We start from the raw sequence: 20,405 nt of genomic DNA on the forward strand, positions 1-20,405 counted from the left end.
CTCCGTTTAGTCTTCTTGTGCAATGAAAAAGATTAAGTTCCTTCCGTGAATAATGAAACCCTTTTGTGCAAATGGAATTGTTCTTAACTCAGAATTGTAAAACACGAATATAATAGGGCGCTTCATATTCGCAAAATAAAAGTGTCGCCGGTAAGCTGAGAACTTTTGTGTAATTTTCAATTTGCGCAGGTTGTTTCGTAAAAGTGTAAGATCGCTTGTGTCAGCGTTAATATTAATATTAACGCGCCATTAATTTGATTGCGCATGTTACGATGTATCTTATCATTTTTCATATGCTACAAACTTCTGTTCTTATCTCGATATTCATTCTTTTCTTGGCTGCAATTAGTTCTTTAAAAGAGAAACCCGAGATACTGCAATTCTCATGATAGCAATCCACTGCACTCTAATTATACCAGGGCTTGTAACTTGTAGATATCAGTAAAGGCTGGATAGCCTTTGTCACTATCGGTGTATCTCAAGTTTCTATTAGCGAAAAAACCAACCATACCAATTAACTTGAAAATGGCTGATGGAACTACGATTTGCTGGACGTTTATAATTTATACAAGTCTTTGCCAAAAATAAAATAGGAATGAAATGAAATCTATGAATATTTCACAGTGTTTCGTTGAAGCTGGAATTGACGAATGAAATGAAATTTCATTTAACTTCGATTGTACGATTCTTAATTAAGTGTAAACTAAAATTGAAATAAGACTCTGAAGCATAGTTGTCGTATGCACTTGTTTAACTTCATTTCCTTGCCAAAAAGAATTAAGGATATTCTCTCGTCATAAATACATTTTTACAATCTAATTGGATCGGAACAATTAAATAATATCTTGTCGTAATAAATTGTTGGCACAATCGTAGACGAGCTGTAAAAATCGATCTAACAATGAATGTATTTTCGTGAGCCGGGTTTTGTCAGACTTAAGAGTCAGATTATTATCGTTCCCTCGTTAACCGCCACGTCACCAACAAGGCACAAAGTAGCGTTTGTTACACGGTGAGAATTGGAACTTAGCCCTCAAGGTTATATACCCTACGCGTAATAATTTGTATTCATAACTCCGACACTATTGCTGCTTTGTCATTCGGGTGCCATGTAATCTCAGTAGAGTTTGCGACCTCGCAGTAGGTAGACGTATGCCCTATTATTTCGGTCCATTATTTTCCCCAAAACAATTGTTTGAAAATATAAAGCCTGCCGTAAGTCTAAGCAGCGAAGGTTCTTGAGGGTTAAATAAGTTGAGAATTAGCTGGAGCGTTTTTGTTGAATGAAATGAAAGGAGGAGAAGAGATCTCGGTTTTATGAAATTTTGTCGGAAAGGTCGAGAATTAATCGCAAGATATTAAAAATATCGTTTCAACTAAATTGATTTTCGCACAAATAAATTCTTCGAAAAGTAAGATCGATGTTTTGGAAGAATGTTTTGTCTTCCATGGTACTCCAAATATGAAAATAAATAATGAAACGTATGAATTTATATACGCGCATTTCCGAAAATTTTATCCTGTACTTATAATCATACATTCCTGTTTACTGTTATTGTGAAATAATAAAACAGTGAAATCGGCTAGTGCGAACAAAAAGCAACAAACATCGTGTACTATTTTAATCCGGCAGCCCTCTCGTTCACCTCTGGCAATCTCGAAATCACTAGTTCTCAGAGTTCGTAATTGAATGAACGTTGAACAGGCGGAATCATTAGAGCGTCTATTATTTCGATTGAAACGTGCCACCAGTCCCACTGACCCGCGCACATAATATTTCAAGTGAAACGCAACTACCAAACCACATGCAATCTACGATGAAATAACGTACGCGTCCCGCCGAATGACAAAATGTGGTGTTGCATGAACCAAGTAATATGCTCGCGTGAAATTTAACGCTGATACTAATGAACGTTCTCACGGCGAACATAATGAACGCAAAAACGCCTCGCCCGCGCGGTAAAAATTAAAAACAGAGACAAAAATGCTTTGAACCAGTTAGCTGTGCTCGACGAGTATACTCGTCATGGAGAAATGGCAATATTTTTTATTAAATCTTTTTTATATTTTATTAAATTGTAATTTTAAGGAAAACAAAAACATATTTGCAAATTTCAAGATGTTCAGAATATTTTGAGGCCGATCCTGCACGAAGTTGTTTACATTGTTATAAAAATGAAATTAGAGAAGAATCACGGTATTGGTGTTCAACGTGCAAACAAAGTGCCATTATATATTGTTCCTTGCTTTGCTAAATACCACTGTCTCTCTACAGCAGCAATTTGAATTTTTAACTTTAACTGGTTTCATTTGAAAAATTACTATAACGTCACAAAGTTAAGTAACAACTGAATAACAAAATTCGAATTATAGAATGAGTTTTAAGTTACTTTGATTTCGTTTAATTCTTTTTAAATTCGTTCGTTAGTCAAAGTGTCATACGTTCGCTTACCTCTTTATTAGTGAAACCGTAATGAGATGAAGTCAAACTGTGGTCGCTGGACGGTGGCGGAGGTTCCTTCGATCTAGCCTCCAATTCTTGAAGGACCACGAGTCTTCGATTCTGTTGTTTCCAAGATAATGCGGTGAAACTTTCGAAGAAGGAACCATCCGTTTCTTGAACCCTGTAAAATCAATTATATTCGACTGCTATTACTATAAAAAAATTATTGGTTGCAGCATTTACGGAAAGAAAGATGCACTATAAAAATCGTATGCACCAACTTCAATTATGTAAAATAACATTTCAATAAAAACGAAGGGTTACTTTGTCCTAACTATATATTAAAATTCTATGTAGAACGAGCCATTGAAAACTATGCGCTCAAATAATTTCATATTCAGGAAGTTTGAAACAAAGGGTACAAAGTTGTATGAAACTTCAATTATAAAATCCATTTTCGAGCAGCAATATTTCCACCGTACGAAAATACATAATTATATTCCAACGTGCATGACGATCTGCACTCCTAATTATATTTCGCACGCGTTTCTTTTACTTTTGCACACCAAGTTTTGCGACGTTGTGTAGTAATATCGATCAGATGCGGCGTTTCATTTTGTTTTCTTTCCCCTCTCGCTTGGTTATAATTAATATGCTGCATTCTACAAATGAGACCGGCTTAACAAACCCCTATACGTTCGACTTTGTTTCGAGACCCCCCCCCCCACCGGATACTTTTTTTTACTATTTAGCCGAAAATTTCCACAGTTCTCATTATTCGGAAAGCAATTAAGCACATTAGCTTAATAAATCATGAAACCATATCTGAGGATCATGTGAGAGGCTAGAAGATAAATGATACTGAATCACACAACCGAATAAGACTACAATTTCTTGTCTTGTTTTATTTTATTTCTTATATTATTATTTCCACATTACAATAAAATCAGAGATAAAAATGGACCTTCTGAAAATCCCGAAATCCTAAAATTTCGTTAGAAGTCGCTAATCTGGGCGATAATAGAGACTCGAATCTGCTATCGCTCGTGATGTGTCAAGATTTTCATCGCGTGCTCCGCGAGCGTTTCTCCGACGCCATCCACTTTTGCGTTTCAGCTGGGTTTCGTGTTTACGTTGGTGTTCCGAAATTGTCGAGTGATTTCGCCCGACTTGGCCGTAAAAGAAGACGTTCAGCGCAATAATCTCGCCGGCCTGTGTTCCGTCGAGCGGGAAGATAGAAGGAACAGGCTGAATAGCGAGTAACTGGCGCGAGGAGTAGAGAGTCGCATCGCGCCGCACGCTACGAAAATTGCAAAATGAAAAATATGCAGATGAAAGCAGGGTAAGCGGATGTGTCTTTGACGCGGTTGAAGGATCCGCCGGTGGTGCGTCGTCTCCTCGAGCCGCGTTCAATCTAATTTAAATCTAAAAGAACCGACGGTAACGCTCAAACTCCCCGGAGGAACATTAGCTTCGAATCTAGTCGGAGCAAAAATAAAGCTTCCCCAAGGGTTAGCAACTGCCACGCGGACTTCTTGATCCGTCGAGCAAAGGATTCGAACGGTACCGGTTTTAGCGATACCGGTTTTAACGAGTCATAAGTTGAAAGCAATACGTGCAAGACCAATTAGTACTTTTACTCGTTTCTATATAATATAACAAATTCCATAGACTCAACAAAATTATGCAATTTGAAATACTCTACTAATACAAAGCATTAGTGTTCAGAACTTTAAGCGATATTATTTTCAAAGTAGAAACACGTAACATGTGATATGTATTGCAACTACAACATTTTCTGCAATACACACCACGACAACAGTAAACAATATAAATATAAAACATAAAGCTTTAACGTCATCTCATAAAACATACGAAATTTTTAATACAACCATTTTTTATTATCAACCGCGTTTTGAAAATGTCAAAGAAAATAGGTTATCTTCATTCAAAGGATGATTTCTCTCTGAAAAATCAGAAGCAGAGTCAGATAGGAAACTGCCGGATATTTCCCTCGAGGTTTCTTCCAATAAAAAAATTCAGAATTTCGAGTTACTGGAAGTTTCCTCGTTAAAAGACTTCAAAGAAGTGGTACCAGGTTTTTAAAATGTTTAGTTCACGGGAGCGTTCTAAGGTAAGTGATACCATAAAGCACCGTTAGAACTTAAAGGGTTAATCCTTCAGTATACCCATTGAGATAGAAAATCTATGAAAAGATATGTTATTCTTCTTAATTTTCTTAAATAGTAATAAAAATAAAAATTAAGAATCTTTGTGTACATTGGAAACTGCTTTGAACATGATCGCTAGATTGCAGAGGCAGCAATTGATTAAAAAATATCTACCGAAATTGGTACACTTTAGGTGTCTTCATCATTTTAACTATTACTTAACGATATTTCTATAACAATATCGTAACATCAAACTACGCCATTTTATTTCGTAAAATATACAGAATCGTAGAAGTCAGTATCTCCTAACTAATATTGTCAGAATACAATATCTTGCTATCAGCAAATATTGTTTGATAGCTTTTAACAGTTTCCTAAATATCGCACTCTGTTTATTGAAAATTTTCTTCGTGCATTACATCTAGGTGGAAATTTGATATCAGCGAAGAATTTAATAACGTAACGGTATTTATCTAACAACGTTTATCAACACGACTAATCCTGCCATACTATAGCTGCCTGCGTTCGTAATTAAATATCGAGGATGTTATTGGCTGCTGATCAATTTACGACCACTAATAGGTGCAATTATTTTCTCGCACAGAACTTTTTTATTTTTTGGAACTGTATTATGATTAGATTAAAAAAGGTTAAAGTTATTAAATATGTATGCTAATTTTTATATCGATTAACACGTTCAAAATATGTTGAAAGAATACGATATTGGTTAATTAAATTCTGATTAACACGGTGAGATATGCATGATCTACACAGTTGATCAAGCGCAGTTATGTTCTCCACAATTAACCTGTTGCCTCGTAATGCAGATTCAGGTTCGCGATGAAGAGTTTAAGGTCCGTTTAATAAATATAATTATTAGTCGGTTCACAAGTGAAATTTTATTCTTTATCCGTTGAGTAGAATTTTATTTATGTTTATTTTATTTCATTTTAATATTCGACGAGTTCTAAACTTCCGGAAACATATTAAATGCATAAAATTCAAAGTTTAGTGATGTACTACATGTGTATTTGAAATTCAATACGCTACGTAAATCATTATAATTTATAATCTCTTAATTATTAATATTCTTGGTCCTTAATACTATCGTTTATCTATGGAATCTCTTCTCTAGAAATAATGACTTACTTGAAATTATAGATATACGTTCTTAGATATATCTTATAATAAATTTTAGCAATAGATCAGTCAGGAACGATCGAAGTAACTGCATTATTTCTTAGTCAATTTTTATGTTTCCTCGAAAATCGAAACATCCAGCCCCGGTCTCCTCTACACAAACGTGGACAAGTGCAGAAGTGACACTATGCATAATAGAAAGATCCTTTAGATGCAAACTTCACTGCACAGTTTACACGGCTGAAATGCAATCACCACGGCACATCACGAATTCAATAAGAACGATTACGGTTAGCATTCTCAGACCAACGCTTAATGGAAAGATTAGATCGCGCGACGTCATGGTGAATGAGGTGAGATCGGCGTACGATAGTCGTAGGACGCCCTAAATATGGCTTTCCTTCGTTACTCCAATTAATACGAATCTAGCTAATGGATTCACATGAAAGATACGCGCGGTAACCGGCCCGCAGCCACGTTCTTCGCCACTGAAAGCCCGTGAAATTTTCAGAAATCGTGGCCTAAGAAGGAAGAGAGCAACTACGTGTCAGGTTTCACGAGCAGCCACGCGAAGAAGCTTAAATATTTTACAGGCCGCTGGAGGAGCCTTTGGGAGCCGGTAAAACGACTGGGATGTGAATGTAAGCCCGTTAGAGGTCTTTTGTTATCGAGCTGCCGTTTATCTCGTTGGGAGCCTTCCACCTCCGGAGACAAAATTCTCGGAGCGACCGTGAAGAATTGCGACCGTGGAATGTACAAAGTGGGTTAATTCCACTCCCGCGGGGAAATTAGTCTAAATAATGCGCATCGAACCGGGGAAACGGGACGAGGACGCGGTCGAAATGCGCTCAAGAAAATATGAAATATTGGTAAATCGCGTTAGGTCGACTGACAATCTGTGCCATATTCCTTATCTTGCTTCTACGAAGGATGAACTACCGAAAGTGAGCCTCTTTAGACGTCGGTAGAAACTTTGCGAGCAATCATCGTACGGACATTGTGTTTGTCCAAAGACAAACTGTTCGAACAGATCGACGCATTAGTTTTTCCACAGTCCCTAACGAGTACATGTGAACATTTAATTTATTTAATTAATTGTTAAACGCTCAATAGTCAAATAACAATATTTATACCGAGACCGGCCTTCCGATTGTTAAAATTCGAGTTATCTGTATCTCATTCTAAAGGGCATTCTTTGCGAGTCGTGTCAAACGGATGCTTCTCTTTAGGCAAAGTGAGGGAAATCTTCTGTATTGTTAGAGAAAATCCGCGGTATAATGGTATCCTATTACGTTTTGACAGTAAGACAGAAATGCGTAACCTACAAAAGGAGAGACAAATAGCAACGCCTGACGATTTCTCACGTTACGGAATCGATCTGGCCCCCTGCTCCATGAGGTAAAAGAAAACTACAGAAGCGGCAGGCGACCGAGTGTTTATGTAGGATATTCTATAAAGCATGACGGAGCTAGATAAGCAAAAATTCCCACATATTTTTGATAGAATATCTCACGTTCAAAGACATAAGTCGGTATTGAGTTGACAGTGAAATAAATAGCAGCAAGTATATGAAAAATTTTCAAACCGAAAGTAACGCTTTGAAATGAATTATTAATCTGTTATCGGTCTTTATTGTTATTAAGATTTTTTCTTTCAATTGCACTTTGGTAGAGAATGGCGCCGAAAGGTGGTGTAAGTGGAGATGGAAATAAGATGAACGAGAATAACGAAATGATTTTGTATCCAAGAAAAATGTATTGGAAAATCAGTCGTATATACTTAATTAATAATCAATATTATATTACTATAGATTGCTGTTTTAAGAGCAATTTGATCGGGTCACAATGTGAGACAATGATTAACATGCCTTATATGTATTATATAATAGGTGTCCCAAACATGTCTCGCAATCCGAAAGTAGGGGATTCCTGAGGTCATGTGAAGCAACTTTTTCCTTAGCGAAAATGCAATCCGCGGCTTCGTTTACGAGTTATTAACGAAAAACAGTGACCAATGGGAGGCGAGCTCGCTTGGCGCGAGACGGCCGAGCCAATGAGCGGAACTGGGCTTCGTGCGCTGGTTGGCTGGGCCGCCTCGCGTCAGCCGTACTCGATTCTCATTGGTCACTGTTTTTCGTTGATAACTCGTTAACGGTGCCTCGGAGAACATTTTTGTAAAGTAAGAAGCTGCTTCGAATGATCCGAGGAACCCGCCATTTCCGGATTGCGAGACATTTTTGAGACACCCTGTAAGCATAAGTTGTCGAGTGAAACAATCGAAGTTCGCTGTAAAACACGAAGGCCAAGAAGCACGACGGACCGCATAAACTGAAATCTGAGAAACGGCGAAAAAGGAAAAGAAACCTGTCCTCGTTAAACAGGCCGAGTCCTCGATACTGTACCCCAGGAGCGCGGCATGCTCACCTTGTTAAACACGCCCCGCTGCACTAATTTCTATAAAGCGACGGAGCCGCATATTCCGACGGATACGGTATTAATAAACGGCCATGGTAGATCGCTGGGAAATCTGACGATTCTCCCTTTTAGACTGGATTTCCACGTGTACCGTTTGACATTGGTCCCTCGTTACACCCGAGCACTGAAACGAGACGATCGCTGCGTCGTAATTCCTTCTCGAATATCCTCTGCGCTCGAGAGAAATAATTTTGAAAACCGTCGGAAGATTTACCCTCGATTTGAAGACCTAGAGCATTATTCCGGCGAAAGAAGCGATACAGTGGCACGTGCAAATGGAGAAAATAATTTCTCCTTCCATCGATTATTTTTCGTACGAAGTTCCTCTAGCTGTATAGAATTATATATCTTATTCTGAGATATTTTTGCATGGTGTAACATATAATTTTTCACGGAAATGGATCGCATAGAATCTACATTATAAACATTCAAAAACTTTATCAGGGATAAATCGAATTCAATGATTAAAGCTTCTCGTTTATAATGATTCCCTAAATCTTGCTATGGTATACCTTTTCTTTATCGTTTTACCGAGTCTTAAAAGAAAATGATTTCGCCAACTTTATAGTGGCACAAGGTAACACATCATGAGTGCTTTAGACGACCGAACTTGATCCTTATTTCTGATCCATGAAACAGCCAAAGGAGTCATACGCCAAGCTTTAGATGGACGTTGTAAAGAGGAAACGTCGTCCTCTCTCTCTCTCTCTTTCTCTCTTCAAGTCCACAATAAATTCAATCATGAAGAAAATTTCCCAATATTTCTAGGGACGTTCTAGTTTGTAGCATTCTCGAGAAATAAACGTGACATAGTGAAATATTACGAAATACAATTTTATACACACTTCATTTCGAGAAGATAATGAAAAGCTCTTTCGCAAAGAATCGGAAGGGCGGATAATCTTGTTGGGGGACAGGCAGTGTGTGTGTTTTTTAATGTTGTAGAGTAATTATATTCGCGTCAGGAATACAATTTTTCGCCAGCTTTTTCCGCGGGCGGAGTGTACGCCACACGGCACGGATTTTGTTAACGTTTGAGGTACAAGAATAAATCTGACATTGCTCTCATCCCGTTCGTGGTTTATTTAATTTATTCTCTGGATAGAAGGCACAAAGAGTTCCCCTCCCGCGTTGGCCCCCTGAAAGTGGAATTTCAATGCGGGAAACGCTTACCCGAGTCCCGCGGCCCTCTATTTTCCCCTTTCTTCCTTGTACCCTACCTACTTTCGCGCGACCTTCTTTGACGTTTCTCAGCATCTGCGTCTAGAACTTCGACGGAAGACGTATCAGGAAAGTTCAAAGGGGAACATCGATGCGATGAGATACGAATGAAACGTGGCTTAAAAATGATATAGCTTCTCCACAAAGCCTTCATTTGCGATGTAGAAGATACTTTCCATGTATTACTTCAATCGTGTAATTAGTTCGCGATCTAATTTCGCGAAACCCTAAATATTCATTGAACACGTGATCCCTGTACAGCTAAAGTAATAACTAGATTGCTGGTGCGACGCATTTATAATAAAAATGACTAGAAAAAACAGCAAAATGTAAACACATCAGAGAGAACAATACTAATTATCTGTACATCGATACATATTGAACAATATGTACATTTTCGCAGATTCTCCAGTTTTTAATTTATGCTACGTTGAATATAGATATGAAACTTATCTAGTTTTCTCGAAGTTTTCGATATCATATCGGCTTGCTTTAAAAGTCGTTTCAGTTGCCACATTCGTGCCTTCTGGTTCCTTAATTTTGTTCGCGTCGAAAGAAGGTCAGCTTCTAAGAAACTTCGAGTTTCTTCGGTCTTAGAACATCTTCAGTAGCAGCTAAAGTTCCACAAAACTTTTATATTTGTTACATTATTTGTACATGTCAAACATGTCGTCCGACTTTTTCTTCTTTCTCATTGCAAACAATTTCAGTTCTTGAAGATTTAATTAGCATAACCTTCAAGATGCAATGGAAGTCGAGTAATAGATGCAATAATTCATTATATGGATATCATGAGTATCGCTTTAAAATTATAATTGTATTGGCTTTAGCTACGCCAGGGAAACGTTATTGTTCTTATATACATACAGAGTGTTCCAAAAATGTCTCGCAATCCGAAAGTGGCGAGTTCCTCAGATTATTTGAAGCTAAGTTATCAAAGAATCCTTTAAATTTGATTATTATTGGCAGATGGCGGATCTTTATATAAAATTAGACTAAATAAAAAGTGGAACGAGTTCTATAAATTTTAAATAAAATAACACTTCACTTATTTCTGTTTAGCAGATTTTATGTCACTACGATCAGCTTTCGTATTGTTTCTTTTTTTTGTCAGAAAGTCTCTTTGGTTTATGTTAGAAAACATTTGCAGTTGAATCCAATGCGAACTCGATCAAATATTGGAATAAAAGCAGAAACTGTTGAACGGAAGTAAGCTTCTTATGACACGACTATGGTTAAGCTTCAATAAAGTATTGCGCAGTGTGAAACAAAGCAGAACAGTACGAGAGCATGCTATGCAATAAAAATTCAGTGACAGGGGGAAAAATCAATAAAGTCGGGAAAAATATGTTTTAAGAGATAACAGAAATATTTTACAGGATAACAGAAATGTTTCACATTCATCAGATACCATACATCTGGTACATACCATCTGTACAAATTTATATCGTAAAAATGCAAAGAAGAGAATCATCCACGATTTAATAGCAAGGGTTAATTAAATCAATCGTACAATTAAACTGGGTAATAAAAAGCACGGCGGTTTTTACCATTCTGTTACGTGCTGACCGTAAAAAGAAATCAAAATTTAGTTGCCCTATACTAAATTTATCATTTCATTCTCTTTTGTGCAACATTTTCTAGACCAGTGACGAAAAGTTTATTTGTTTCTACCTATCTCTCTTATTGTCTCAGTTCATTTTGTTTCTCGATGTTGAACTGACATAATCATAAACACTGCATAGTATAGAGAAAGATGAATCATTTTTTACGAAAAATTAAAGCAGGATAAAGCAAGATTGAGAGAAGATTATTTACATACAATTTCACAGTTAATATAAGTAATAACTAGACATCAAATTTATGCATTTACGACAAGAACGAATGAAGACGAAACGGTGACATTATTTTCCACAACGTTTTCATTTTTCATCATTATCCGCAGTAATATATCGGCACGGAGAATGTACCAATTATCGTTCCAAAGCGGGAAACAGTGTGTGAAATTGAGTGACAAATGAGGGCAAAATTGTTTATGTAACATCACGTGTTAATAATACTAGGGACATTTAATAACTCTTGATTCAATTAGATGGAAGAACATAATCTGAAAGAATGTCGACGCTTTAATGAAGTGCTGGATATTCATGGATAAAAAGAGAATACTGTCTCGTTGACAACTCTCCGTTAAGTTTCTTGCATTCGGAGTACTTCGTTTAATCAGCCATTTATCTGAATCCGCATGAATATTCCTCGCGTTCGAATATAATATTCAGTTTTCAAGAGCATGTAGAATTAACGAGCCCGCAGTAATACCTGGCGTAATACCTGTAGCTTATTAATTGCACCCGACAGTAACAAACGATAATTACGTCGCGTGCCTTCTCTCTTTCTCTTTCTTTCTTTCTTTCTTTTTCTTTCTTTTTCTCTCTCTCTCTCTCTTTTTCTCTGTCTATTTCTCTGTCTCTTTCTCTGCCTCTAGTTCTGACTTTCACCATTCCAGAGAGAGAGTAAACGATAGGGGAGCAAGTGTAACCCAAACGATTTCCCCGAGCCCTTTACCGCGACGTTCCCCCTTTAATCCGATCTGTGTTATCGGGTTCATCGTTTTATCCTCGTGATCCTTTCCGTTGGAATCGATATCGAGGACAGCGATACTCTTTTCCTTGACGTTCCTCGCGTGCTGCGAACCGTTATTCGAGACCCGCTCAATAAACAAAGAAATACTACGAACGGAAACCTGCGGACTGAATTCATTTGACTGCAAATTCGAAATTCTCTTAATAATAACGCCGACATTCCAATCGGGAAACCATTCATTCTTTGGTTTCAATTTAAAATAATATAGTTTAAGAAGAGTTTTAAGATGATCGTTCCAAATTTTTTGTTAACCCTTTTCTCCCCCAGAGTTGTCAAGGTCACTATCACTTTTTTTTGGCATCCATCGTTTAGGGGATGCTAAGACAAATTCGGCTAAGCATCGTAACTCATTTTTTTTCTGGATCTAAATAAAAGAAATTGTAGATTTACCTATAAAAAAAACCTTGACAAGTCCGGGCAAAAAGGAGTTAAGAAAAGATTTAATACGATCAACTTAAAGCTCTCCTTAAACCATGTTATTTTATTGAAAGAATAAAAACAGAATAAATTAAGCTGATCACGTTGCGTGATCCACCCTGTACACAGGGTAAACTAATCTGCAACGAAATGTTATATCGTGGTAAGAACAATTGCGTTCTCGTGTAACGAACCTTGTGAAAAACTTTAAATAACTGTTTTAGGATATTTAGGATATTTTAGGATATTTAGTAAATGAACATAACGGTCACGCAGGGTTTAATCAACCGTCGAAACGTGAAAAAATTAGTCCTCAAACGTACTTCGGTGATCTTGTTATCCTAACGATGCCGGATGCTTTCATGATCCTGGGCAAATTCAGTTTGATCGTTTCCAGATCCGAAGCATCATTGGTTACCTATGTTTTCCGATTGCGTCACAGTTTTATTTTTCCTCTTTGGGATGGTAACAGCGATAAAGTCTCGAATGGCATCACTGGCTGGTCTATCGATGGAACAAACCAGTTCCCTTTGATTGTTTTATTAAAACGAATTGGAAATTGCTTCGCCGGACGTCCGGTCGTATTCGAAGAGACTCGGGTTTGGAAAAAAATAAAGGATAACGAAGAAAAAGTGAAATGACGACGATTTCCAGCCTTTTTATTTCTTTCACTGAATTTTAATGATTTTGCAACTGTGTCGCGTATATAATGGCTTTGGAATCGATGCTTTATTCAATAATTGGAATCAGGTGTATCGACTGGATGCTGGAATATTGTGCCATAAGACAACAGTGTTAACTATTGACTATGGCGAGTGATTCGAATCCATGAATTGTTGAGCAAATAATCCGATTCAATTGGTTTACGGTTTAAATTATATTAAGGTGGTTCAGTAGTATCCTAACTGGTTTACTGTACTACCCTAATACAGAGTTGTGATATACAGTGGCCCACAAAAGCGTTCGTACACCCTTTGAAACGCGATCACTTTTTTAAAACTGGACCAAAGGACTTGAATTTTTTGTGGAAATGCACGTGTCTCCTTGCATTTCGCAAACTTGCACACACCATAAATGCATAAAGATCGGCAGTATATTGAAATATGAAATTTTCTTTAGTTTTTCTGCTAACATAGTTCCGATTTTGTGTCGCACCGTTTTAACCGCTGGTTAAGTCATTCTTCTATTCATATTTACAACCGAACGTTTTTCGGACTATTCCGACGAAAGTACCGTGGTCTGCTTGAATTTTGTGTCTGCAGTTTTCAAGCGGCATTCAATGCGTACTACAGTGAAGTCTCGACAATCGAAAAATCGAGTTATTGGTGATAGTGACAGCAATAGTAACGACGATGTCTCGCACGCTGATTTTTTCCCGAATCTGCGGACGATGTCGCGTTGCGATGCATTTTGTTCGCGATTGCTGAAGATCATTAAGCTCTGGAAAATACAGAGAATGTTGCACAATTTTGTTAGGTCTTCAAAATGTAAAAAAAAACAACGTTTCTTTCGAATTTGATTGGACTCGGATCAGTTTTTTCGAAAGTCTTTTTCGAATCTGTACAATTATATAGAAAATAGCAGAAGGTAGTAAGAGTTTGGTAGATATCGATGGTAGAAAGATGATTTTTTGACAAAATGTCACCGAATTTCTCGATCCGGACCCTTTCGCGCCGCTCGAATGGTCCCATTGAATTACATGTATGGTTGGTATCCAACAAATGTGAATCATGATTCGGGAATCGCCATGCGAAAGAGATCTAACGATGCGAGAACATCATGGTTCCTTTCGCCGATTAGATTTGTTGCAGCGCAGAGAAAAAGAAAAAGACTCCCGAATCCGCTACATAAGTACAATGAAGAAGCCTTTTATTTTTACAGAGACTTTTCTTTTCCTCTCGAGAACGAGATCCAACAGCCGCATTGAATCGATACTCGAGAAACGTCTCGTGCGAGTCTGAAGAAGGAAATGGACCCTCTTGACAGCGTATGCACAGCTTGATCGATGCTCGCCACTTTCCAGAAAATGGCAACACCACTGTGGTCGACTTAATGGAGGTAATGGCGCGAGAGTAAAGACCCCGAAAGAAATATATCCGCTCGTCCATAGGCGAGATAAAAGGTAACATGCAAGGAACAAGGGCGTCCCGCCGTGGGCACGTGACCACGACCTTTCGACCCCTTGACCTTGTACGTGCAACGGACTAAAAATGTATTGGCATATGTACTCACGTTAAGCTTTTTAATGCTTTGTCATTTGATTTAAGTTTTGCGAAAATTCTCCCATAACGATGGACGCTGTGTATTTAAAAGTAATATAAAAATTAATATTTTTCTGAAGAGTGTATCGCTTAAAACAGGCAATCTAATCCTCTTTTCCTAAAAGAAGGAGAAATCCTCTTTTCTAATAAGAAGAATTGGCAAATCTGCTGAAACAGAACGAAATATCCTGACTAATAATAATAGTTTTCGTGAGTATTCTAGGTGACAGTGACATTTTTGACATACGAATGTATCATTTAGATCTTGTTGCCTTCTCATTCTGGTAGAATTTTCGCGAGACTGCTTTCCCAGAAGGCAATGCGCGTCGAAGTAATTTAATAATTGTCGACCCGTACTTTGTATAATTTTCTTTCCAGAATTGCATAGTCTCTTATTTATTATGATTATTTTCGCAGAGAACCGTGAGAGAATATTTTACCGCCATTACTCCTCGAAAAGGGATTCAACTGTCACCGACACGACGTACATTTTTCCATGATGAAGTATGCGAATAGCTTCCAGCTGCTTCTCGGAAGTCTTCTTTTTCGAAAACTTCGAGAAATTCGAACCAATCGTCGAATACCTTTCATTCTGTATCGGAAACAATTTCAAGAAGCAAGTCATCACAATTTTTGGTTCAGTTCGTTCATCGCTAACCATTTACTTTTCCAGTGTTCTGACACATAGAAAATAAAGCTAATTCTCGAAAAGAATAAGAAAGAAATCGAAGCAAAGATAACAAAATTTTAACTAGTTAACTACGTTGACTAACACTTGCTTGTCACTAATAACTTCCCAGGTGAAACAGATCATTTGTATCGAATGTTTCTGATCCATTGCTTTAATTTTTTAACATTTGCAATGGAAGGATAGAACTTTATTTTGATTTAGAAGACGCGAATAACGTTGTAAATCATGTTGTAAATCGTCGTAACCAGTCTGACACCATGTTATGGGAGAAGGGTTTAAGCGAACGATTCTTTCGGAAATAATTTAATAATGAAACGCCGCGACTACACAAACATCAATGTATTCAGCGAAGAATATTAGAAATATCGGTAACGAATGCTATACTTATTTCAAATTAATTCTGAACCAATTAAACCAACATTAAAAATCTACTATCGAGTACTGACAAAAACTGTTGTAATATGTTCGAAAGATGTGCATCGACTATTGAAAAGTTTACGTTTCTAATTCTATAGCATGCAGAACTGTTATAATTGGATGCTATAGCGAGCATAATGGGCTCACGAAACTTCGTTTCTATGACCTTTTGGAATAAAGGACCCAATGACGAGCGAACGAAACGCAGCAAAATGTAGCGGTTAATCAGCGCGATTTAATTACGTACAACTGGAAACGAAACTCCTGAATTATGAGACTGTGCAGCTCCGGAGAAAACATTTCTCCATTTCTCTGGTGAACGGAACACAACACGAAGCGAATTGTCCTGTTTTTGGCGAGATGGCGAAACATTTTGCCAGGTATTAAGAAAAGTCGACTCAACTTGCTATCTATTTAATTATTTTCGTAGCGAATTTCTCGTAGCTTCAAAAATTGTAGAAAAAATTCTCGTTAAAGATTGGAAATTTAAGTTCGTGTTATTTTTAAATGCACGCGTTCAACGAATTAACCTTTTCTCTTAATTGAACATTGCACCGTTTTTACATATTTACAGCGATTGTAGAAACGATTTCGCGTGTCTCCCTATGCAGCAGGCTTTTCTCACAACGTTAAATAAAGTTACAAAGGACACTGTTATACACTTTAGTTTCGTTCGAGAAAATAAAGTAATTCTACAAGCGGTTGTCAACGACAAACATTGCATCGAATTCCTTGCAGCATTCATAGTTGGCAATGTTGACCGACCTGTTGCAATGCTTACCGTAAGAATAGTAACACAAAACATTTAGTGATACCGTGTATTACATTTTTCTGCAAACAACGAATTGGTAGTCGCTGTTCGCGACCACTGGCGTTGCGCGTTTCCGTTCGTCAATGAAAAACGAAACCATGCGTTGCTTCGAAACACCGATGAAACTGACCAGATTCCATTAAAAAAGGACGCATGGCGAAATTAGGTCACTAATTGTTAAAATGAATTGAAACGTATACGAGAAAATTGGCGCATTAACGATTTTGATGACATCAGCGACTTGCTTATAAACGTTGTTCAAACATGCTTAATCACATTAGCGACGTTATAAACTAATCGGTTTAAATTTATTCGATTGTTTTACCGGAACTGTATAATGTACAGGGTGAACTAAAATTCGTGATATTAGCAAGGTCGAGAACATAATACGATTCGAAGGGAACGAAAATGAAGAATAACCGAAACCCATTGCTGGTTTCGTTCCCGACAAAAATGCAATTAAAACTCAATCTGGTACGCGTGCTCCTGTCTGATGACTAGTGTAACAAACACCGTTTTACAAACCGTTGCCGTTTTCAATCTTGTTTACAAACTATGTTCGGACGACTTTTTCGAAATATCCAATTTTATTTCTGTTGCGCCAGTAGCGAGGATAACCCATCACACTCGAATCCATTTTAACTCTGAATCCAAAATAGCTTTTTTCACATACAGTATTTCCATTTTACACGACGAAGTGTATTTCGTACATATAAAATTAAGTTTTGCGACTCGTGCAACGATTAAGCTCGTAATTATTTTTGAAATATAATAATGCGGTTGATGTTTTCAGCGGTATATCAGAGTCGCCATAAGTCGCATCTGAGTCGGTTTAATTCTGTTTTGGTTCCTCCGTATTCTCATGAAGGTTGAATTACAGAAGAAGAAATAAATTCCTGTGCTTTTGGCAAGCCTTTCAAATCACATGTTCCATATTATCAACTTTTATACTCTACATTGCCACGAAATGATCGAAGAAAGCTTTAACTCGTACCTCATCAATCTTTACAGAACTTTCGCGAAGCGTGGTATAAAAATGATTTAATTTTCGATGTCCTATTTATCTATCATGGACACCCCTTGATCAGTTGTATCGCCGCCGTTGGTACCGCAACAGCCTATGTTGTGGAGATTCTAACACGCTAACTAAGCTCCTGCGCTTGGGTTTATAAACTCGATGACCCGAAAAGCCGCTGAGTTTGGTAACCACAACCCTGTAGTCTATCCCTTTGTGTCGGTGTTGATAGTAACCTCAAAAAAGAGGAATTACAATATCACTTGCTCGTACGGAATCAATTAAGCCTGTCAAATTAAAACGACGACGTTAATTGGAACAATTCATACGTTTTCGAAGATCATTCTTATTTTTCTCAGTACTATCAAGTTTAATCAGTAAATCATGCAAAACGTGTTGAATAGTTTCACGTATATTCAGCGGTATACACGATCTTTCGTTTAATATTAGAACTTCCAAACCGGTCGAAATAATTGGTTTTTGATTTTGTCTTTTACGGTTAATCAAATTATGAATGTGAAATTGTTTCGATAAACTTTTTTATGAAAGCATATTGTATTAATAATCGTTTGGTGGTTCTAGTGTTAATATAAATGTGGATCTTTCTTCGTAAAATTATATTAATTTTATCTATTTAATATCTTTCTCGTAAACATCTTATAAATTTTATGATATGTCTATTGTTGAATATTTTCAAGGGGTGGACAGCCAAAGCATATTTATAAATCACTTCTTTAAAATTTGCAGTTTAAAATGTAGACAGTAAAAATGAAAAAAACTCTTCTAATTATAAGATATACGTACAAATGCAATTTTCAAAACTAACAGAATCAGTTAGTATCCGTTTATCTAGAATGGCGAAGTTTCCATTTGCAGAACTAACTTGCCTTTTAAAACTAATTGCGAACTCGCGCTTTCCCATACATATGAATGGGTCGAAATTAAGCCATGTTTCAGAAATAAGCGGAATAAGGGGTAGTACTTTAAAGTCGATTAACTACACTCACATTTTTACCACATGGCTGGCGACGTTTTGCGGTGTACGCAATTATTAAAAATTAGTTTATAATCTCTCGAGGAACGAGAGACAAACGTATTTTCTCGGCTCGTTTAAACGAACCGCAAATCTCATATTTATTCTGACAAACGAAGTCCCATCTTGCTCGCACGTTACATTTCTTTTCCTTCGGACGTTTTAATCTCGCCCTGTAATCCTCGAATCACATTTTTATCCACGAAGTACTAAAGAATGTTTACACTGTGCATGCTAATGTCGGATTCTCTCCGTCACGAGATCTCTCGAAACTCTTTTTTCCGCGCGGCAATTCGCCGGACCACGTAGAATGAATATTATATCCAGCGTTCAGGGAAAATTTCGCTCGAAATTATCGGCCTCCGTGCTGTAATCTGCTTCGTATTTCATATCGCATATTTGCATTTATATGCGTTACGGTATCAGATACGAGTTTACAATAAAATTGGAGTACAGTTGTAGAACAAACCGTAAACTCCGAAGAAAACTTCTGTCGGTAAGGAAGTCTCTGGTCATTTTGTACAACCGGGACGGGAATTCTTTAGTAACAACATTTTCTTCCACAGCAGAACGGGAATACCGTTTCTAAAAGTCCGCGGAGCATATTGCACTTAGAAAGAGAAACGAAACGAATTTGTTAACACGTTATCGGGAAAAATGAATAACGGATGAAAATAGAAAGTAAATGGTAATTCTATTCAATTTATAAACAAATCATCGAACAGAATGGGAAATATTCGACTGATTAATGATCGTTCCTTGTATAGAAATAATTGAGTTTTATTTCACATTGAAATACCGAAATTATTTTCCTGCCAACTCAATATACATATAACATATTTTTCATATTTCCACTTATTCACACTCATTGAGTGAAAATAAATTAGTCGTGAATTTTGATCGTTTAATCCTCGAACACCGTGCATAATCACGTTGTTCCGAATGAAAAGCAACGCAGCGAAAACATTTATTCTGCTAATCAAAAGATTCAGCGATGATATCGTTGAAGTCCATAAACATACTCACTTCTCGTTGTTAGTGAAACTTTTGTAAACAATATTGCTTCGCCGTGCAACGACTGCAACGAATCGCAGCGTTGAAATTTATTCCACGATTTCATGACGCGCGCCTAAAGATTGAAATTGAGATTAGAATTTCCGGCCTGTGTAAATCCGCGCTCCGGAGATACGCGATTTAAGCTGCCGTCGTGTATGTGTGAGCACGTGAGGGAAAATATCATATTATCAGAATCTTGACAAACTCGCTTCCAATTTGTCATAAATATGCGACCCATTCGTCCATTTAGAGGAAACAAGATCGAGCTTTGTTCACGCTACGAATTAATTGGTAACAACGATAAGAATAACTTTTATTCAGCCTTACAGCTTGGAATCGCACTTGGTTTTCAATATATTATAGTAGCATAAAATACAACGCTCGAATTATCTCGAGTGTGCACAGTTTGGCCTGTTCAGTGCGCTCGAATTAACTCGAGCGTACAAGTTAAGGGGTTGATAAACTTTTGCATTCGAGTACATAATAAATGTGAATGATAAAAATTGTACGGGATCTGAATAAAATCAACTTCGTCACTGTTCCAAAGCAACTGTGCATATAGATATAATGCGCTTTTAGTGCTCGGCAGTTTCTAGTGAAGCGTTGAAACGTGAA

General features: G+C 37.3%; 1 protein-coding gene across 4 annotated transcripts in view; it reads right to left on the reverse strand.

The window, feature by feature from the left end:
- unc-13-4A (BAI1 associated protein 3) overlaps positions 1 to 20,405 on the reverse strand; it is a 96,917-nt gene that overhangs the window by 26,196 nt on the left and 50,316 nt on the right. For all 4 annotated transcript variants that reach the window (XM_076526161.1, XM_076526160.1, XM_076526158.1 and 1 more), the window contains exon 4: positions 2,453 to 2,624. In XM_076526161.1, coding sequence (XP_076382276.1) covers positions 2,453 to 2,624 — 172 coding nt within the window. The remainder of the gene's footprint in view (positions 1 to 2,452; positions 2,625 to 20,405) is intronic.

Source organism: Megalopta genalis, chromosome 13, assembly GCF_051020955.1.
Source record: "Megalopta genalis isolate 19385.01 chromosome 13, iyMegGena1_principal, whole genome shotgun sequence".
NCBI lineage: Eukaryota > Metazoa > Arthropoda > Insecta > Hymenoptera > Halictidae > Megalopta > Megalopta genalis.